This window comes from Python bivittatus, unplaced genomic scaffold, assembly GCF_059951505.1.
Source record: "Python bivittatus isolate LINGU-HERP-01145 unplaced genomic scaffold, Pbiv_v1 ctg000680_np1212, whole genome shotgun sequence".
Classification (NCBI taxonomy): Eukaryota; Metazoa; Chordata; class Lepidosauria; order Squamata; family Pythonidae; genus Python; species Python bivittatus.
The window spans coordinates 2742910-2765608 of NW_028277095.1; the positions used below are offsets into that span (position 1 = coordinate 2742910).

General features: G+C 45.3%; 1 protein-coding gene across 1 annotated transcript; it reads right to left on the reverse strand.

Moving 5' to 3' along the window:
* Nucleotides 1-556: 556 nt before the first annotated feature.
* Nucleotides 557-18225, reverse strand: RHOBTB2 (Rho related BTB domain containing 2). Its single transcript, XM_007426007.3, has 10 exons — nt 17628-18225; nt 12265-12466; nt 11017-11120; nt 9809-9994; nt 7620-8629; nt 5994-6112; nt 4618-4768; nt 4180-4268; nt 2521-2626; nt 557-1876 (listed from the first exon to the last, which is right to left on the reverse strand). Exons 2-10 carry the CDS (start codon nt 12454-12456, stop codon nt 1650-1652), a joined length of 2184 nt encoding a protein of 727 aa, XP_007426069.1. The 5' UTR covers nt 12457-12466; nt 17628-18225; the 3' UTR covers nt 557-1649.
* Nucleotides 18226-22699: the final 4474 nt, after the last annotated feature.

Consider the following 22699-nt stretch of genomic DNA (forward strand, 5'->3'; position numbering starts at 1 on the left):
TGTATGGATCCATGCCCTAAACCAGTGTTTCTCAACCTTGGGAGCTTGAAGCCAGCTGGGGAATTCTGGGAGTTGAAGTCCACACATCTTCAAGCTCCCAAGGTTGAGAAACACTGCCCTAAACCTTCATAGCAACAGTTTAAAGATACCAGGAGGTAATTTGAAGGCAGGAAATTGGATAAACTTGACAGCACCAGTCTGAGGAACAGCCTAGGAGAACATTCTGTATCCTACTCTAGGTACCAGCATGGGGGGGAAATATCTGAAAACCTAGTTGGCTGCACATTTTCAAACTTGCTTTTGTAAGTGCAGGTGGGGTAAATAGATATAAGTATTTGGAACTTTTAATGCCAAGATCAGAGTTTATAGTTTGGGTCTCATGATAGGCCTTGAAGAAATTCAAGTTACAATGCAAGTCACTCCCATGGCCTCCTCGCAGCCATCACTAACTTTTTGTAAACGCAACTGCTAGCTAGACTTTGCAGCTAGGCTGGTCAACTATCAGGACCACTCTGAGTAGTCACCCTCTCATCTTTCTCTCCCCCTTCTAAGTCACAGACAAATTCACAACTCCGTCTTTAAAATACCATTTATTACAACAGGACCTTCCACACTAAAATCCAAGATGTGTATTGGTTGGGGTTTTGTTTTCATTAAAACAGCACATTAACTGCTGGGGTTTTATATTCTTTCACACCAAACGCATCCTCCAAGCATTCTGGCCAGAACCGATACTGTTTTCTTCCTCTCATTTTTCTCCTCTTCTGCCCTGTTTGGCCAGTCTTCCAGATTGTGTTGCAAACTACTGACAAAATTAAGGGAAAAAAACGGGGGGGGGGGGGGAGAGCCGCTTTCCACCTTGCCAAGCGGGTTTTTCTATTCTAGGGCCATTTTCCCCATTGCTCTTGAACCCCACTGCAGAACCTGTGCTTCTCTTGGCCAGCATCTCCTTCTTAGGGGTGTCCACCTTTCAGGAAGGGAGGGGCCACAGCCATTTGCTGGCAGGATACATGCCCTGCAAAGCAAAACATCTAGAGATAAGAGCCTGGGTGGCAAGTGGAACCAAAATAAAGTGGCCCCTGGGCCATCAGAAGGAGCCCAGAAAGAAAAAGAAATTCCTGGGACCTTCAGCATCTGCAGCAGCTTGAAATGTTAAGGTGCAGAGGATGGTCAATGCGAGGTACATCATACTTTAAAAAAAAAAAAAATTCGCCAAGGGGGGGGAAAGCAACTAATTTAAAAACAATACAGAATGGCTCCATTTTTCTTGAAGCAGATTTTTTTCCCCACTTAAAAATAACACAACAAAACCACCTGCATTCCTGTAAAAGGGGGGTCTGTCCTGCGAGACTAGCGAGCCTCTTGGGAGGAGACAGGACCGCTTCCGTTCCACCGGCGGTGGCCTCCAGCTGCTGTGCTTCTAAGCCAAGGCAGGAATTGAGGCTGCCCCGAGCTCTGGATGAGATGTTGGATGGTCTGGCTCCCGAGCTGCTCTTGTTCAGGTTTATCTCGCCGGCCTCTCAGGGATATTCATGCTGATTTTCTCCACTGAGGGTTTCAGCCAGGGGCATCTCTCCAAGCCTTGGGAATTCCAGGCACTGGTAGGCTCGCTCCTTCAAAGGGCAATCGAAGCGTAGGCAGTGCAACCCTCAAACCACAGCAGAGGAAGAGGAGGAGGAGGAGGAGGAGGATGAAGCTGTGGCTGCTGATGAGGAGGGGGAGGAGGCATTCCAGAACAGCCACCGTCTCTTCGGCTGCCGTTTCTGATGGAGGTAGTCTTCCTTCTCACGCTCTTTTCTGGCCCTCTGAAAGTGATCCTCTTCCTTCAGGTACCAAACTGGGGGCCACCGATGTTTCTCAAAGTAGTCCTGATTTTCTGCAGGGGAAGACAGCAGAGAAATTAAGATTCCCAGTCCAATGCTAGAGTCCTTCTATTTCTTATTTCTTCAATATCGATACAAATTTAGCCTTTTTTTTTTATTATTGCTGGTAAAACGTAGGAAGGACTGTCACAAGGCAGTTTGCAAAGTCAAATGACAACAGCAATATGATGGTGCGTGGCGTACATGTTTGCGTGCTTACATACATTGTTTGCAGACTACAAGGAACCCTGGCATATTTGCAAAATGCAATCGTTGGGAAAAAAAATTAAATCAGGGTAGCCGGTTTTAGTTCCAAGAGCTGCCTTCGACTTTTGGAGGAGTAAATTGGTATTAAAGACAAAGACCAGGAGCAGCTTGGAGAATCAGAAACGGTTAATGAATCTCGCTCCCTAGTAACAGGTGGCAGGGAAGTGACCTTAACTTCTTTGACGGTTCATTTTCAGATTTTTTCCTCCCAAGATAGTAAAAGGGCTAAATATCAGATGCACAGATAGCATACAGAGATTACAAGAATGGCCACCGTCTGGCGCAAAAAGCTTGAAAAATGGTAAGAGGGCCTTCTTTTTTTCCTTTGTAAACACAACTCCTTTGCCTAAAAGGCAAGCCACACACCAAGGAACTCATAAATCACACCAACCTGCTGACATTGCTTTCATCTCGCGAGGAAACTTCCGACAGATGCTATTATAGTTGGTGCAGATATGGTGGAGGCACCAATCGGCAAGCTGGTAGGCACCATGGAACTAGGGGAGAGAGAAGACATGCTGGCATGAGTCACAATTTTATTTGCCATGGATCTGATGGATGACTTATCCCCTAAAGGAGGTGAACAGATACCAAACCAGGAAACTGATTTGGATCATTTATTTCTTCTGGATATACAAAAGAGCTCTGCTAAGATGTGAAAAGATCTTCGAAGCAACCAACGAACGGATAAATAAAGGATTTATTATTTATTCAAGATGGTTTGATATTGCATTTTAATTGATTTTATCTCTTCTGTAAACCACCCAGAGCCGCTTTTCAATGAGATGGGCGGTGACAAATTTGATAAATAAAAAAACAAACTTTATCGAATGGACATGTGAAAGAAATCTGTTAAAAGTTCTGAAGGATTTTTGCCTGGATACACCGATGACCAGCAAACTACCTCTGGGACTTTTTTTTGAAGGGGTGAAAGAATAATTTTAAAAATTCCGGGAAGGTTTATAAGGTTGGCTTGTTTGATCAGGGCTAAAAGAGGAAAAGAGTTGTATCTGGTTGCCCTTACTGGACTTTTGCTGACAAAGAATGATCCAGTTTGAGAGCATCTCTTTTCTGCTCAGACCCTGGAAAGTCATCATCAATCAGAATAAAAAATACTGGACTAGGTGGACAAATTGTCTGATCTGACTAAGCAGTTTCCAAGTACTGTTATGTGACCCTGTGTCTATTACTTAAGATTAAGAGAGTCTCCTAATGCTATAGCCCCTATCTGGAAGCTAGAATCTAGAATGATTTAGTATGACTTACAAACAGTCCCTACTCATTCTTCTGATACAGGAATTTTTGGACCACTGAAAACCCATCAACTCAAGCTAAATGGCTGTGATCAAACAGTCTTATCTAACCTCCTGGGAATTCTGGGAATAGCCCTTCCCAGAAGGACAGGCAAACTGATGTCCTCCAGAAATTGTAGATTTTAACATCCATATTGTCTTGCCATTGGCTGTGGTGCTTGTGCCTGAATGAAGTTCAAAGCACCTGAAGGACATTGAAACGCCTCCCTCTGGCACTTCAACATATCTGGAGGACACCAAGTCAGGAAAGTTGCTGGTGAAAGCTTTGTAAAATACGCATAATTTATTTTTCTCAGGGAAATAACTCTTCCCCAGTTACCGAGATGTTATGAAGCAGCACTAGCAGGAAGCACTGCAAGAACTCAATGAGCCCTTGAAAGCTGCTGAGTGGCTACTGAAAGGTACAACTCTCATCTCTGCCAATGAAAACAGATTTGCCTATTAATCAAGACTCTTCCACTGGAGGCAATGAAAGGAGTGGGGGGAAGAATACAAAAGTCTGTCATCCTAACATTGTTGTTAATTTATCCTCCATAGATCCCCAACTCTGCCACTTTAGACTTGCTCTGTACGCCTTGTGAGTGAACTCTTCCCTTGAAAAGAAGGATTCTATCCAAGTCAGTGCAGAAGCACTGAGCTTCACAAAACGTATCAGATGAGTATCAGATTATGGCCTGGAATAAGAACATTCCAAAACAAGGAGAATTTGGGGTTGACTCTAAGCAAGTAGCTTATACCTGAGCCAGCTCCAGGAACACAAGGACATCGCCATCTATATCCACTAACATCTGAGTTGCTTCCATCAAACCAGACACAGTGAACTGTTCTGCAAAACAACAAAAATATAAAATACAATCAGTTTGTTCGTTGCTTAGCTGACAAGGAAAATAATTAGATTTTTGTCTTGTAAATAACAAACAAATTGGATTATTAATGGTCTAAAAATAATCTGGGAATCGGTATCATTTACTGTATTTTTTTAAAAAAATAGTCCTATTAATTAAAATCTGAAATTAATAAAAAGGCAAATATAAACTTGACACACATAGAGCACGTCAAAATGGTTAATCAAATATAAACACTATGCTTATTTCCTGTATGAATTTGGCATTTGAAACCACCCGTCATTTCACAGATGGGAAATGAGAAAGTGCAATGCAGTTCTTCAGAATTACCTGTGAGCGCAACCAGGTGTGGCAGACACAGGCGGTTGGCCAAGATGATGAGCTTCATGTAATCAAGGTCTGAAGAAGAATAAAACTGGCCAGTATATAGGTACTCAAGCACTGCTCGCATGCAACTCTTACTGGTATATGGTAACACTACCTGCAATAATGAAGATACCAAGGGGTTAAATTTGTGGCATTCTCAAGTGCAAAAAAACACATTGCAGTTGTGGTCTTCAACTATCCGGTAGCCCATTTTATACCCTTATCCAACAGTAGCACAGAACTCAAGCATTCAGTGGATCTTGCACATAGAACTTCAGAGCTGTTAGGTTGGAATAAGATTGTGTTGTATGTAGACTGTTGTGAAGAATAAATGTTTGTTGAAACAAGCGAACATGGCAGTGTACAAAAGCTGCTGCGCATGAAAAGTAGGAAGTGGCTATCTCAGGAGAAACATGAAAGTACACTGAATACAGCGGGGATGGGATATTAAAGAAGCGTGTAGGATAAAACAGGAGATAGGGTAAAAAATGAACAGGTACTCAATGAATGTGGACTGAATGCAAACATGAGTGACCAGTACAAAAGAAATATTTTGAAATAGTCTGGTCCTATGGAGAGAATTAATTGGATCAAACTGCAAAAGAAATGTATAAAAGAAGAGTGAATGGAGTGAGAGGAAGGGGGAAGACTGAGAATATGGTGGTTGGATGAAATTGATGACCTCCCCAGAAAGACAGCTGAGAAGTTTAGATGTTGGAAGAACCAGAGGCAATGCAGTATTGATGGTGGAAGCAAAGCTATTTAATGGTATTGGTGTAGTGTAGATTTAATTTTCTTTCCTTTCCTTTTCTCTCGGTCACGCCCTGCGTTGCCTACTCAAAACTGTAGTTGAAACATTCAACAGAAAGGCAAAGGGCACTCCATCATTCGAGCACTGTGTCCCTCACTCTTTCACTTCCTGATAATCAGAACATAACCATTTTTGCTAACATACTTATTCAGCCTTCAGCCCACAACCACAGCCTCTCCATGCCCAGCCAACAAAAGCAAGGGTTGAAAATTCTGAGAAGCACAATTTCAAAAGCTTGGAGAGCAACAAGGATGCAGAAGGCTGCGCTTTTCAAAGAGTTCCTAGACCCATGTTTCTCAACCTTGGCAACTTTAAGACATGTGGACTTCAACTCTCAGAATTCCCCAGCCAGCGTGCTGGCTGGGGAATTCTGGGAGTTGAAGTCCACATGTCTTAAAGTTGCCAAGGTTGAGAAACACTGTCCTAGATGCAGCATTAAGACTCAAACAACTTAGCCTACACTGAAAATTTGAGTCCAACATTAAGGGTTACAGCTAAGACTGCAGGATTTCTCACTCCGTTGCCTTACCTCCTGAGTTGAGCTCTCAACAAAAGGACCCCCAAACATAGCAGCCATCCAGTCACAACTGGAGATCAGCAAGGGCTTGTGGGCACTGATAGCACCATCATCCAGTATAAAAGTGACATCTGTGAAGAAGGAGAAAATGCTAAGCACATCTGTTAAATAATAATGGCACATCTCTAACTGTCACACTGGAAACTGTGCTGAATAGATTATGCATCTTTAAAAAGTTTACCAAGCCTGACTTAATAATGGTAAGATTTTTATCCACAGATACCAAGCCAAACATTCAAATATGGCTAGCTGAAATTTCTGCAGGTCATAATTTCCTGGCACCATGATTTACCTGAGTAAACCAACAAGCCATTAATACAAACTGTGGTGAAGATATTATACCCCAGTTTAAACTATGTTCCAAATTTGTGCCTCACCCTCTCAGCTCTATGGTTTAGGATGTCATGCAGCCCAGCCAGAGTGTTGGTGCACTCAGTTCATTAATTTTCACCAGGGGAGGGAACCTGGCACTCAGTTCCCATAATCACCAACTATTTGCCATATTGGTTGGGATTATGGAAGATGCCACTCAAAATATCTATGGCTCCAAGATTGCAGCCCTCAAGGTGGCAGGCTTGGGAAAATCCATGTATAGCATTGTGGTACAAACATGATGTCAGAACGTATGGTTTAGGAAAAGCAAACTAACCAGGAAGCATCTCATAAATTGAAATTGAGTGAGACATAAAGTTGTAATGAAGTCTAATATGACTTCACCAATGGCTCCATTGAGTGGTACTGAAGTACACTGACGTTTACATTTATTGCGAGATGTGGTGCTGGTTACCATCTTGGCTGGCTTCACAAGGGGTTGGGCCAGTTCATGGAAGTCAATGGGATCAATGGCTATAAGCCTTGATGGTGGTGTGATTGCCTTTGAAGGCCATCTACTGGGGGATGAGCAAGCTTCCTTGTGCAGTTGGGTGGCCACTGTGAGAACAGATTGCTGGACTAGATGGGCCAGGAGGTTGATCTAGCAGGGCACTGCTAACGTTTTTATGTTAGTCTTATGTTCTTACTCTAAAGGCATAACCCAAAGGCTATTGCCATTCTGTTTTATGATTGTTGCCACCAATAACAGGAACAGGGACAACTAACAAGATTGTATTTGGCAACAGAGCTGGATGCATCCACTTCAATACTGCGGTTCAACCAGCTTCTGCAGATGCCTGTGGTCGAACAGCTGGCCATCTGGTTTTACAGCAGGGTTCTGTATTCCTTCTGAGGAGGTATAAGGGCCAGGGGATCCATATGTACCAAATGAGGTGGTAAACCTTATCCAAACTGTCCCACTTGAATCTGGGGCCTGCCCACCTCACACTGGAATCAGTTCTTCCATGCACATATAAAACCAGAATAGCAAAGCAGAAGACTTTAAAGTAGCTGTTTCCCTAGCAGAAGAAGATTTTTAAATGCAGGATACATTTTCACTTCCGATACAACATTCATGCCCAGAGTAAGGCAGGTTTCCCCTGGCACTGATACTTAGTAGGCTGTCTTTCTGGGAGCTCAAAACTATGTCTCAGTTCATTTAAACTCCTGGTTTTAGAGCACTGCAAATCTAGCTTTAGAACATACCAGAGAAAGTTCCCTTGGCCAGACATTCTTTCACCCGATTGGTTCTCCTGACGTGGAAGGCTTTGGTGATCTCCTGGTTCATGAATGCCTCATTATTGAGGATGTTAGCCACCATCATCCTGAGGTCAAAGACTTCTAGCAGTTCAGCAATGTGGGCGATATGCATGAGGTCTCTCTCGTTCTCATCCAGCTCCCCGGTATAAAGATATTTAAGCACGGCCCTGAATGGTCCCAACTGGATGGAGGGATCCATCCTCACTACCACCATCAGCCGGGGCTTGTACGTCACGGGGTCATCTGCCATCTCCTCCTGGATGCTGACAAAGGCACGGCTCCAAGAGGAGAGGATCCTCCCCCGCTTTAGCCCTCGTTCCCCATAGTTCTTGCCCCGCAGTATCCCATCGCTGGTGGAGGCTCTAAGGCACGGTTTTTGCTGGCTAGAGCCAGCTTCTTCAGTACTCTCACAGATGTCAAAGCTAGCAGCCCTCAGGAGGAATTCCCGCCCATGATGATGCCGTTCCTGAGGGAGTGTTCGCTCAGCAGCACCTATCCTGGTGCTGCTTCCCGCCATCTCCTGTTGGTCCTCCTCATTCAGGTCCATCAGGAACAAGTCATAGAACTTGGAGGAGGCGGTGGAGAGGTAGATCTTGTGCGCGTAGATTTTGATTCTCTCTTGCAGCACCAGGATAACATCTGCACACAAAGGGTCCTCCAGCAGGTGGGCTGGCCGCTCTTCATTGTTGGAAGGAGGATCAGGAACAGTGATAATGGGTGGGGGTGGCTTGGGGGGCAAAAAAGGTGCCTGTAGCAATGGTCTTTGAACATTACGGAGATGGGATTTCCAGAACTGGAGATGCCGGCGGGAGATGAGGGCAGCTCGGATGGCATTGTCAAAGACATCCTTGATGCCAAATTGGGCTACTACACTGGTCTCATAGTAAGGGATGCCCAGCTCTTTGGCTACCTCTCGTCCCTTCTCCGGAGGCAGAATTTCATTTGGTTTGATTGGCCTGAAGGAAAAGGAAAACAACAGCAGGTTTGACCTTGGTCGTGCAACTAAAGGCCAGTATTACAGAAGAAAAGGGTGGTTATCTAAATGGAAAAATAGCAATTCATCAAAGAAAAGTATTGAGGTGACCAGGCTAAGGCTATGCTTCAGCCTACCACTAGACAGTCACTGTTTGTGGGTGTAGTGTTCTTTTTTTCCCTGTGGCCTTCTCTCCATACCTATCTGCAGGACAGACAGGGTAGGGACCAATATTCACTGAACATATGGATGCCCAAACATCACAAGGCTAAATATTTATTAGATCGAAGGCGTATGCAACCAAGCTTCTTAAGCTTTTCAAAACCATGGATCACCAAACATTTTTTTTAATGAGTAACACCTATGATTCTAAAGAAAAAGGGGATTGAAATAAAAAGAAGATTGAAATGGAGCGTGTTTCAATAATTCTGTACATTTTTCTGTGCATTTAACATCATAATGGGAGGTATGAATTTGCATATGATGATGTATTTCATCAACATTAGGAATGAGATTCCCTAAAGAAAGACTTAGGTATTCAGAACTATCTATCCTTGAAAAACTGACCCTTCAGCTCTTCCTACTTTCTCTTCCAACCATATCATATTCCTAGTCCTCTTGCTCTGGTTGAGTAGTAACAGCCAACTTTTTCTGAAAGTGGCCTGAAGCCATGTCCAAAGTATGAATGATTCACAAATGGAAGAGAACATCTGTAGCTCAGGGTTGAACTGTGGAGTCCTTGGTGCTCCGTGAGCTTGGTTATTTGCTTGCACACATTCCATTACCCAACTAGGTAACATCGTCAGTGCTACAGTGATCAGCACTAACACTGATGATGTTACCTAGTCGGGTAATGAAACGTCTGCAAGCAAATAACCAAGCTCACTGAGCACCAAGGACTCCACAGTTCACAAATGGCAAGGGTCACACAATATGCTAAGCCCAAACCCAGCAAATCATATATGGCTTAGTTCAACACTGAGTAGCTTCACCTCTGCTTTAGTGTAAGAGATAGGATAGCACAGCCAGTACCGTGCCCTCATAGTTAATCTAAAATAGCAACAAACTCCCATCTGGGGGACACGGGGCACTCATGACGCAAATCAGCCATCACAATTAAGTTTCTCCAGCCCAATGAAGGAAACTAAAGCAAGTTTCTCACCTGGCTAAAGGTCGCCTGGCTCGATTTACTGCTTCCAGGTCAGCATAGCGAAGATCAAGCTGGCAGCCTACCAAGATGACAGGTGCTCTGGGACAGAAATGCTTAATCTCAGGATACCACATGGTCTTCACATGGTGGAGGGAATTTGGATTAGCAATGGAGAAACATAATACTACGACGTCAGATCTGTAGAAAGAAAGGAAGCAAGAATCAGTGATCAAGGAATTAGGTGTGCAAACATCTGCCCTGAATGATGGCCTATGACCCCTGCACAATGTACATAGCAAGAGTGCATATTCGACCAAAGTACTGGAACAAACCCAGATTGCCTTTCCATAGTTTGTCTCATTATTTTCCTAGCCTTAACAATACTATTAGCATCAGTATGCTGGCCTTTGATTATTTGATGATCTGATATTAGCATCAGTATAATAACCAGCAAAATGCCCTTTGAAATCACAAGAGATGTGTGTAGCAGAAGGATCGGTGAGCAGAATAAGATCATTTTCTTCACCCATGCCTTCCAGTCATGTGGACATCAACTTCCAGAATTCCTCCGCCAGCATGGATTTTGCTTAAAATTCTGAAAAGTGCTTTATGCATCTGGACAATACCCTCTTTGGGGAAAGCTGGAGAATGAGGCTCAAGGACTTCTGTCCCCAGTGACTCCAGAATCTAGAGAAAGATCATTTTCCCTTTCTCATTTATGTCATAGAGAGCAGACCATCAATAGCTCAACTAGTAATTATGGAAGTCATGCCCACTCCAATCTGTGTTGTCCTACCTCCTTTACACTATCTGCATATCTCTGCCAAGGTTCCATTTCTTGGCCTACTGGTGAAATACCACCTGATGCTCAAACAGCATCCCATAGATGCTGGGACTGGCATCTATGACTAAGCAAGCACTATGGAACACCATAGGTACATTAACCTACGGGTAAGATAGAGAGGAGGAAGGTTGTTCAATTTCTCTGGCTCTCAATCATCTCATTCACTCATTTCCTTTTCATTAATTTTCAACTGATCAATATGTTTCCATCTATCAAATAGTTCTGGGGGAGAAACACACAAGGCCATCAGCATCCTTGGTTGTAGTGTTATCCACCATTAGTTCTTGCAACTGTGGATTTCACAGTTTACCTCTGGGGTATGAAGAAGGGCGTCTTATGGGTCTACAGAAGTTCTACACCTGTTTTCAGTACGTACCTTCCATAAGCAAAACGCCTGTCTTTGTGATGGTCCCCAAAGGTATCCCAAAGCCGTAAGGAAACACTAACATCATCTACAACATCTCGGGAGCGCTCCAGTACCTGGGAGAAATCAAAGCAAGATTATCTTCAGACCAAAGGGAAAATTAGACAGCCAGTGTAGTGTAGTGCTGAAGGTGCCGGACTAGGAGTGGGGAGACCCAGGTTCCAATCCCCTTCCAACCACAGAAGCTCTCTTTCAACCTAAGAGCTAATCTGATGCAGTGATGAAGGTGATGACTAAGAATGGAGAAACTAAAGTTCAAGCCTCCCTCAGCAACCTGGATGACTTTGAAGATGTTGGACTAGGACTGGGGAAACCCAAGTTCTAGTCCCCCTCAGCTATGGAAGCTCCTTGGGAGATTTTGGGCCAATCCCTCTCTCTCAGCACAACCTACTTCACAGGGTTGTGGCTGTGGGGAAAAGAATAGGGACCACTATGTATGCCACATTGAGCATCTCTACAAAAGGCAGGATATATATCTAACAAATAAATATTCTCCCCTCATCTTTTCAGCCCGTGAATCAACAATATGGCTTTCAGGAAAATAAATTAAGAAACCTTTCCATTTCTTTTTTTTCTCCTGGAAATTTTTATCGAAGACCAAAGCTAATTAGGTACTTGAGACCCAGAAATATTTGATTAAGGAAAAATAAACGCAAGCATTTCAACCAGAACCAAATCAAAACAACACTGGAAAATACCTTGTACCACATTATTATTATTACTATTATTATTAGATGATATGTGGGAGGAGCTTAGATCATGGGCAGACCACTTTTAAAGCTTGGGGTGTTGGAGGAGAAAGGAAACATTTTATAAAACTTTTTTTTTTTTTGATGAGGAGCATCCAAAAACTGCAGTAGGTAGAATAAAGACACCCCAGTAGTAGAAGGTGGTCAAGATTTCTGGAATTGTGGTAGAGGAGGTCCTCTTTTTTCAAATATGCTGGTTCTTTCCAAGGGCTTACACATCACTCTTTTATAGTTTTCCACACACACAAAAATAAGAAATAGTGCCTTCATTTTTTTAACAGTTTGCCATGACACTGAAGTTTATGTACAGTTTCAAGGAGTTGTGCAAACTAAATGCAACTCACAGAGTGCAGGTTACCTGCAGCCCTCTTAGACAGAGAAGTTCCGTGGGAAGTTTTTTTTACACTGTCGCTTCCCACTTGACATACCCATCAATGAAAATGCCACTCACCTCCTGGCAAACACGGTACTGATCAATGGCCCAGACCGTGGGCACGTGGGTGGCAAGAAGCTGATACTGAGTCAGTGTGGCATTGCATGCACGGGCGCAAATGAGCCTAGTCTTGCCCACTGCGTTGTCCCCAACCACAACACACTTGATGGTTTCTACGTTTGGCCTTTCATAATCCATGTCAGAATCCATTAATTGGGACCTGCATCAAGAGAGATGGAAAAACAGCAAAAAAAAAAGTGTCATCAGATAGGTATTTTTCTCACTTGGTGCCCCAGAATTTCTTCCACAAGCAGGCCACACCATAACCGAAGCAGCCAACATTAGTAGTCCTACTTCACAATGGGAGGCGTTGCAGGAGATGTGTGATGACTCTCAGATATGGCCTTTGTAAATGACCATACCCCACCAGCTGGCCACCTGTGATGGAATGGAATTATGAAGGCCAGACTCAGGGAGAAAAACGTTTTCTTTCATCTCCTGAGGCATGAGGGAGAGATAAAAGGATGAGACTGGCACCTCCCTGAGGAATTCACAATGTTGTGGCCGGCATTACTTGGGAGCTGGGGTTTCAGTCTGGGAAGATTCTTGCTAGAGGTTGTAGCTAATAAACATTGCTGGACTGAATTTACATGGTCTCTGGGAGTTCCTTGGGCTAGGCCTGACACCACCCAAGCTACAGGAGACTTGGGTGGCTGTTCTCCTCCAGACTGAGACAAACCACTCCAGATCTCAGAAAAGAACAAACAAGAGCCTTGCAAGGGCTATGGAACTAGGCCAGCTCCCCACCCTTTCCCAGCATGCATTCCAGCCAGTGTCCCTTTAAAATTTAATAAGCTTCTCATAGCATGTCTCAGTGCAGCTTCTGATAAGATATTCACCCTGGCAATTTGCTTCCAATCTCCTCCCTCCCCTTTGTTTTCCATTCTTGTCATGTGAGACTCCCTCCCAACGCACCCTCCCACCAAACCTGTCCTCCATCCAAGATAGGTCAAGGAAACCACCTGATCACTCACTGGGCCTGTCCCTTTCCTCTGCCCCACAACCACCCCATCTTCCTCTCTTCTCATATACACACATGCAAACACATTGTACAAGCAGCCTCTGGGACTTAACTTGATAATTACAGAACAGGGTGTAATTTAGGCTTCAGGCTGCTTGTTTAGCAAAATCAACCACTGATGTTTGGGATAATGTAACCTACAGTATTTCCTGTTGACTCAGAACAGAACAAAGGTCTGGCTCTGTACTTGATTAAAAAAAAAACTTGTTTTCCTTGGTAGGAAAGTTTATAATAACAGTGTCATGGCTGGCATCTGAATGGGAAGAATCATGCCACAGTTAGAAAGACTCTGCTGGAAGGAGGGGCGCATTCCATGTGCTTGAACACTTCCCTCTACTGAAATTGATGGAAGTTTGTGTTCCCCTATCTTCTGTAGTAGGATTTGCATCAGGCTACACAGGCAATTCAGCTGCCATTAGCTGATCATAGGAGTTTGGGAAGGAAGCTGACTTCAGCTTAAGTCTTAGGCAAAGATTTCTTCCAAGTTCCCCATCTCCCTTATATAAGAAAACTCTTATGTTCCAAGTTAGCTTTTCATCATTCAAGGTGGCAACAGCAGGAGGACTTCCTATCACAACCACTTCAAGTGTTAAAGACCATAATGGCTGCATTCACATAACGTGCTAAGCTAACTTCATTTTAAATGCAGTGAAGGGCTCTTTTGCGGCTTGCTGGTTGAACCCAACACGTTTACGAATGCAACAAAGTTATGAGTCAAAATCTGAGTCATTTAATCATAAATGAAAATGGGTTAATTCAATAATCAAGCATGTTATGCAAACTCACCCAGGTCATACTGCTTACCAACATGGAGATTAAACTATGGTAAACCATGGAGGTTGCCCATTGCAGGGCGGGCTGCTGATAATACAGAATAAATAAACATAAATAAAAAATATGCTTTTTATTTATGTTTATTTATTCATGTGAACAAAGTAATATAGACTGAGTGCTGAGAAATGAGAACTTTCCATATCAAAAGCAAAAACTTGGTGAAAGATATATAGATAAATGTGCAACGATGGAGGCAGATGACAAAGAAACACACAACAATGATGATATAAAATAATAATCTCGTTATTGTTAGAACATTTATCCAGTGGATAACAGAAAAGCAAAACAAAAGAATTACCCAGAAAAAAAATCTTCAATTTCTCAGCCCACGGTTTTTTAAAAGCTGAGTGTGATTCATTCATCCCAAAATAGGTCCAAAGTGTCAGGTATCAACTGATTTTACAAAAATGGTTTTTGTGACAAAATAAGACCACACAAGCATGTTTGGCAAGGAAAAAAATGCTTATTATTTATGTTGTCTGTTTTATGGTTTTAATTGTTAATACGTTTGTACACCGCCCAGAGTCACGTTTCATGAGATGGACAGCTATATAAATCTGATGATAGATAGATAGATAGATAGATAGATAGATAGATAGATAGATAGATAGATAGATAGATAGATAATTAGGAGCTTTTCCTCTTTAATGCTCCTAATACATGACACTGCCAGCCAGAAGAGGGTTTGATAAGAATGGCAGTTTCTTTTAAAAAAATAAAGAGATTTTGAATTTGAGACTACATTCTATTTACGTTTTCTTAAGAACACAATAGGATTGTATCATACACCTCAGCTTAACAGGCACCATCGCCCCAAAGCAATATAAGTATATTTCTATAGGATTTCACACTGACTTACAGAACCCAATTTCCGGGAGGAGGGGAGAGTGTGAGACAAAGTATAATTCTCTATGTAGAAGTAGGACTGTCAAAAATCAAGTTTAAATTCCCACTCAGCCACAAAAGGTCACAGGGGAATTTTGGGCTACTACACCACCTGATTCACACATACTGCTTAAAATATAGTTTATGTACTGAATAAACCACAAGTCAGTCTATAAAGCACGACTTATAAACCCACAATGGCTAGGTTCACACAACATACTAAGCCAAAACTGAAAAAAGCCAGGTTGTGTGAACTCAGACAATTCATCCTGCTCTACCTCTCTGGTGTATTCTGAGGATAAAATCAGGGAAGTAGAACAGCATACTTGTAATCCTGAGTAAATATATACAACAGAGAGACCCTTAAGAACCATTTGCTGGCAAAAGTCAAAAGAAAACAAACGGTGTAGTGGCTAAGGCACCAGGCTAGAAACTGGGAGACTTGGACAGGACACAAAGCCAGCTGGGTGACCTTGGGCCAGTCACTCTCTTTCAGCCCTAGGAAGGAGGCAATGGCAAACCACTTCTGAAAAACCTTGTCAGGAAAACTGCAGGGCCTTGTCCAGGCACTCACCAGGAGTCAAGATTAACTGGAAGGCACAAAAGGAAAAACAAGTAATTCATATCTAGGGGATGAGTAAAGCCTGAAAAACTTTGTAGAGCAGGCTATCATGATTACGAAGTGGTGGTAGATTTCTGTACCGGTCTGAATTCCTTGGTAGACTTTAGCTCCAAAGCTTCCTTCTTAGCCCAGAGGCTAAAGGAAAGCCCCAACCCATTTTGCCAAAGGAGCAGCAACCGAATTTGTTCTTCCTCTACAGAAATCATGACACGTACCCTCTGTTGCAAGAGTTAAAAGAACTCACTCCAAAGGCTTTGGGAAAGAAGTGTGCAAGATACATGGGGAGATGGGGTGGAAAGAAAGCAAAAGGAAGAAATTCCAGCAGCAGCAACAGGGATGGTGAAGATGATCATCTGGCACAGGACCTTTAACAAGGGACAATCAACTCGGTGCGCAGACAGAAGCTGTCACCTCTGTACCACCAGCTCCTTCACAACTCTGATCCAACTGTGCATCATATATTCTTTCCTCGTGCATATATACAGAACCTCTTGGGACTGCAGAGAGGAAAGATCATCAGACCCATCGTTCTTCTGTTCCCCTTTCTATTTTAGTAGCTCTTTTGCCCCAGGGCAGCCAATTCATTATCTGCTTTGTTCTCAAGGACCTGTACTTCAGGCTCTGTAATCATGACACCCAGATGCTCCAGCGTCCTGCTGGGCTTCCAAGGCCTTAATTCTTCCTTCTCTCTTTCAGACTCAGTTGGCGGCTTGCTTCTCATTTGCTCCTTCTCTGTAGCTCCAGCACCTGTCCCAGCCTGTCACGCCATCCTCCCTTGGTCATGTCCTTAGCTCTCAGCTTACTAGATTTCTAAGCTAGTAGCAAGCTCAAATCTGCCTTGCTATCTCTTAAAGAGAAAAGTAAGTGTTCCCGGAAGCTGCCCCAGTCTTCTGTTGCCAAGGAGACCAGAGAATCTCCAGGGGAGCCTAACTTGTTTCCTAGCAACTGAAGAGCTAAAATCCCCCCCCCATCATTTTACAGAAATTTAATTTTAAAAAAAAATGTGGCAAGGGAGGAAACCCCCCCCCATAATGATTTATTATGAACTAATAATAATATGCTTAGTCAAAACCAGGATTCTACTAAAGTGGAAGGAAGGATGATCTGAACACCCCACCAAGATGCGAAGAAGAACCAGGGCCAAAGAAATCTGCAAATTGTGGCCAATGCCTCCCCTTGATGACTATTATGGCAACAGCCACGCAGACTGGAAAAGCAACACAGAACCCGAGCGACCCATTTGCAAAACAAGCAGCAACGCGTGCGTAGTTTTGCGCGTGCACACGCGACTCTCGAAGTGTGCTGCACATTTCTTCCACCACGCAAGCCCTTCAAACTACTGAAGACGGCACAGCTTCTGCTCAAGCAGACGCCCGAATGCAAAGGCGATCCCCGCCGGGCGCCGCAAAAGCTTTCGGCCACGAACAGGGCGCAGCCAAAAAGATTGCCGGAAGAGCGCCCCGGGACTCCGCCCGGTTTTGCAAACCGCTTTCACTCCGCTCTCCTCCCGGGGCGCTCATCTCTTTCCCGGTGGGTAGTGCCCAGGCGCACATGCACGGCGAAACCAAAGCTGCTCGCCCACCCTGCCCTGCCCTGCCCTGCCCGGCCCGGCCCGCTGCTCTCGGCGTGTGCGTGGCAGACGCGAGAGTGCTCAAAGGGCAGCGTCTCCCTTCCCCCGAGAAGACCGTTCCACTCCAGCAGCGGGGGATGCTGGAGGGAAGAAAAACGGAGCTGGCACCGGGTCGCGCAAAACGCGCGCGCGCAGATCAGCAGGGCTGGGCTCTAAGGGGAGCGCTCCGAGTGCCCCCGTCCTGGCCTTTTGCGTTTCTCCCCCCCCCCCCCCGTGTCTGCCGTGCCAATCTGCCTTCTTTCCAAGTACTATCGCAGAGCAGGCGCCAGGCGCAACTGACCCTCCTCTAGAGGAAAGAGCGGGGAGCGAAAGGCGACGGGTTTACTTACACCAACACATCTGAAGGGGCAATTTGCGGCGGGAAGGCGAGCCCAGCTCTTCCCTGGAGACATGATGCTGATCGCGATAACGAGCGCTCGGCTCGGCCCGGCCTCCTCTTCCTCCGCCGCCGTGCCAAGGCCGCTGCAGGAGGCTCAGACTCCCCCGCTCAGCTGCTGTTCGGGGACGCGAGTCAGCGCCGACTCCGGAGGGGCTGGAGGACCCCTCTGTGCTCCGTCTGCCAGCATCTTCCTCGGCGGAGCCCTGCTGCACGCGGCAGCCCCAGGAAGGCTCCGCTCCTCCACTCTGCCGGGCTTCGCCCCACCCCACCCGCGGCCTCCCGCGGCCTCCCGCTCCCCCCTTTCTGAGCCACCGAGGCGTCTCCTTCCTCGCAGCCCGCGAGTTGCGGAGCAACTGAGCGGCGGGCGGGAGGGCGCGAGCTGCAGTCCTCGGCTGAGACGCGCCCAAGGCTTATTTTCATTCACAAAAAAAAGGAAAGAGCGGGGGGAGGAGGAACACCCAGGAGCGCAGTGGCAAGCTCCGCCTTGCATCCCCCGGCGGCTGCTGATTGGCTGACAGCGAGCAAAGCCAAAGAGGGGGTGCAGACCGAGCGAAGCCGGGTCTGCCTGGGCAGACAGCGCTGCCCTCCGTGGAAGAATTCAGACGACCATCAGCGGCCCTCCAGGGCAGGCTGGGGAATCTTAGGCCAAGGGCTACCCTTACATTTGCCAGGGGGAGGCTGGGGCCATATCATATATGGGTGAGATTGGGGGGGGCAGGGGTTGAGGAAAAAGTGAGTTAAGGACATTTTGGGGCCAATTTTCAGCATGTTTCCACAAAGCATTGGGAAACGGTGCTGGCAACGCTTAGCAGTCATGGTGGAAGGCGGAGATGGCTGCAGGTGCCCCCGAAGGGAATTCCAGAACCATTTCCAGCCCTTGGTCTGCGGTGGTTCACCCATGTTTTCCCCAGTACTCCTGCCCTGGAGCAGCGGTACCTTAAGACCAGGACGCTGGAGCAGAAGCATCCAGAAAGCAACTGCTCAGCAGAAGGGAGTCCCAGAGAAATGGATATTGGCTCCCCGCATTTTCGAATAAAGGAAGAAACACCCAATGTTGGCTAACCCTCTGTCCTAAAACAAAAGCCCTGAAATGCGCCGCAAAATCTTTGAACTGCACTTCCGTCTTGCAGGAACGAAAGCCCCGAGTAAAAACAACCGTCAATCGTGCGGGCGCACCGTTGCACAGCGCAGACTGTTCTTGCAGGAGGGCCGGGGGGGGGGGGCAAAGCTCAGAGCAAGTTCTCCCTTCAGCGCGGTTCGTAATACCCTGGGAAGGGGCCAGACCTCCCCCTTGAGAATACCCGCACTAAACCACGCGGTCATCACGCTGGCTGGACTCGCGCAATATGCCACAAGGCAGGCGGCCCGCAGTTTAGCCTAGCTCTTGTACAAACCCAGCTGTCGTCTACCCTCCCTGGAAGCAATTCTTAGGGGTCTCAGCTCTCAGATCCTGCTCCTCTGGAGCCCCTTTTAGGCTCCGATTCCTCCCTTAGCTCCAAGGCAGTCCTGGAGTCTGCAAAGCCGTTGCTTTTCCGCAGCTGAACCAGCGCTCTTGCCTCAAGCATGCAGCCCTGCCAGCTGCCTTCTTTGGGGCCTCCCCCAAGGCCACTCCTAACTTTGCCAGGTTGGCACCCCCCTCTCCCCCCCCCCATATTCCCTCCTTTGGCAACCTCAGGACAGAAAAAAACTGAAATCGCCAGCCATCCCAGAGTCCTAGCGGGAGGCAGATCAGCCGCCGGCTCCTTCCTTCGCAGCCTGGATCAGCTGCTGTGACCCAGCGCATCAAGATCACGTGACTCCCCTCTTATCCTCACGGAGGCTTATTTTCGCTCCCCCCCGATGCATAACCAAAATAAGCTTGTTCCTGCTCCCTTCCTGTTTGTATCAGCGATCCCCCTGTGCTGCTCCACGGGCCGTCGCTGATGCAATGCAGCGTCAGCGCGCGTCAGTCAGCGCTCCGGCGTCTACCTCACTGCACACCTTTCGCAATGCAATCACGGACACCAACGTTGCTCGGCTTCTAGTCCCCCTTTCCCCCTCTAGCCCCCGCCCCCCACCCCAACGGCCAGCTCCCTTCTCAAGCTGCATCCTGCAGCCCCCTCCCCTCCCCTTCTCCATCTCTCACCTAATTCGCAAGACAGGGATTTCTCTCTCCATAGCAGAAGACCCTTTGGATTACTCGACTGGGGAGAGGGGACCCTTCAGCTGGGAGGGTAGTTTTTTAGGGTTGGCTGGCTTTTAACGGCCAGCTCCAAAGATCTTTGAGTCAGCCCCCAGACGAAGTAGCTGCTGTTTATCTCCTCCTGCATTGGGCTGGAATGAAATCTGCAGGCACAAGCAGCTGAGTTGTAGGCTTGAGCTTCCTCGTTGGAGGGTCACGGAGGGAGGAAAAATCACATACTGTAAAGCCTGCTTTGCCAGATGCACGGTTTAGTTTCTTTGCTCTTGGAGCAGGTGCTTAACTGTGGCATGAAAAGCTCCTGGCAGCTTTAACTTCAGTCTCCACAAGCATAATTGTGACATAGGTCAAAACAATTCTGCCCTCATTTTAACTTACTAAAATGCAAGTGTGGACGTGCATAAATCACTAAGCTTGATAGAATCAATAACCAGAACGTAGACTTATCCATGGGCTATGCGTCAGTCACAAAACATGTAACATGTAAACATGCAGCAAATTATCAAGGACCTATGCATCTGTGAAATGGGTACATTTTTCTAGCCTCATTTTAAAAAACGGGCTAGGGAAAAACACTCATTCAGTAAACACTTGGAATATACTTATGCCGTTTAATTCTCTAAATATTTCTGCGTAACTCAGCTAAATGCACTGGAAGTGTTCACACGACATCCTGAATTAGGAAGTACTGTAATCACCTGCATTTTATCTTAGCATGTTCCATAAACCTAGCTTAAGTGTGATAAATGTGGAGCACTGGGTCAATTAAATGAAAATTTTACCTAGTTCTGGGTAAACATGTTCTGCAAACATAGTTATGCTTCTAATAATGTTCTAATAATATATTTTAAAGGCTAAATATTCCTTCCGCATAGACACACTAAGTCCACCCTGGCAGTATATAGGAAGAGTTGCTAGTAGGAAATTATTTCTTGGCCCAGATAGGCTAGCAAACTATGTAAACAAAGATCCCCACCCAAAGCTTGTGTAAGCCTCTTACCCTCCAGGTTAGGAGCCCAATGGTTGAGTTCACCCATGACACAAAGTCATAATATAGCTGCTTTGTTTTAGCTTAGCATATTCTTAGAAGACTCGCCATGGCGAAAATCAGTGTGGTGACTAAGAGTTGACAGTGACTGATGGCGCATAATCAGTGGTCAGAAGACAGGCATAGTCAAACTGCAATTAATCAAACCATGGTTTCAATGTGGGGTGGGCAACTTGCACCATTACATTCTTTTGTTGGCTACCATCAGAGCCAAATCAGCTCAAAATTTCAGAAAATGGGCTTTTTATCATTTCAAGGCAGAAACGTGTGAAAATTCTAGAGGACGTCCTTACAGCCCTAAGAAAGATGTCAAAATGCTTCCCCCAACCCCAAGCCCAGGGAAAACAAAACAAAAATCCTTTCTCCCCTATTTACAGGATCAACCCACACATTCAGGTGCCTCCTAAATGTTAAACATGGCTGTCAAATCCCAAAAGATTGCCCCCCCCCATGGTTTAATCCAAACTCCAAAAGTATTCCTGCAGCAAAACAATCCAGCTTCCATAGCATCATTTTGTTGATAACGCAGGAGTTAAAAACTCAAGAAATGACAACTTCAGCTGGATACTAAGATGAAAGAAACAAGCAAACTCAGGTAAGCTCAAAGTTGCTCTAAAGGCCTGTAAATGTAGAAAAAAAAGAGGGGGGGGGAGGAAAACCCCAGGGGATTAAGGGGAAAATTAGAAATGAGAAGTAAACAGGGAAGGAAGGTGTTCAGAAATGTTGCTGCTAAAGTTCTACCAGCTTGGAGAGAGACTCTCCTTGAAACAGCAGAATTGATATAGTGACCAACATCCTAACGCTACTAGACCCCATCTACTCACCATCTTCAATTCTTTCTAATTTCACAACATTGGAAAACTCTATCCAGCTGTTTTCGGTCCAGTGATAGGCAATCTTTTTGAGCCAGCTGGCACATCTGGAAAGTTGGCAGCTTGTCGTGGATATTCTCACCAGTGGCTTGCCACGGGAGAGACTTGCAAACTGGTTATCGGCCGCACCAAGCCCCCAGGATATTATCTATCACCCTAGCTTCTCACTGTCTTTTTTCTACCACCTGCAAAGGTCAGCTACCCACCATTCTGGTTTTTATAGAATGCTTTGAGGGACATCAAGAGTCCCAAAGGTATTCTTGGAAATAACAATGATGCTTTCAGCTGGCATTTACTTTGTCACATGCTAGCTTCCCTTTAAAAACAAACGAGCAGTATCTAAAGCAAAAAGATTAAAGAGGATAGCAGACACTGCTATTTCTTATTTGGGTTGTCCAAGAATTGTTGTAGTAATACTCCTGTTATCTAACAGTAAAACCGCAACAGTTGAAGCAGAAGGAAGCTTGCTTTCTAATGTCTTAGATAACTCAGAACTGTTTAAGCTAGTACACCCAATGGTCTATGAAGGTCGCTAACTGAAATTAAAAATACATGAAGTCATCTGTAAAAACATCTACTGCAATCCACATCTTGGTCTGTTTCAAATTTACAAATGGTAGAGAGAGATTGAAAGAGAGAGAAGATAGGATAATGAGATAAACATTGTCTATCCGGAATGGGAATGGCAGAACTAAAGGATCAGTCAGATCTCCCTTTTTTCCCCCTACAAGATGGTTAATTGCTCGGGCAATGGCCCCAACAGGAGGGCAAAATGGCACATACCTGCATCAGATTTGATCCTGCTAATGCATAGAGATACATATGGAAATAATGGCTATAATTTAATTAAAACCACATAAGGAGGAAAACTGTAACCAAAGTATCTAACTTGTTTAGGCTGTAAACTGTGGATGGACAATTTC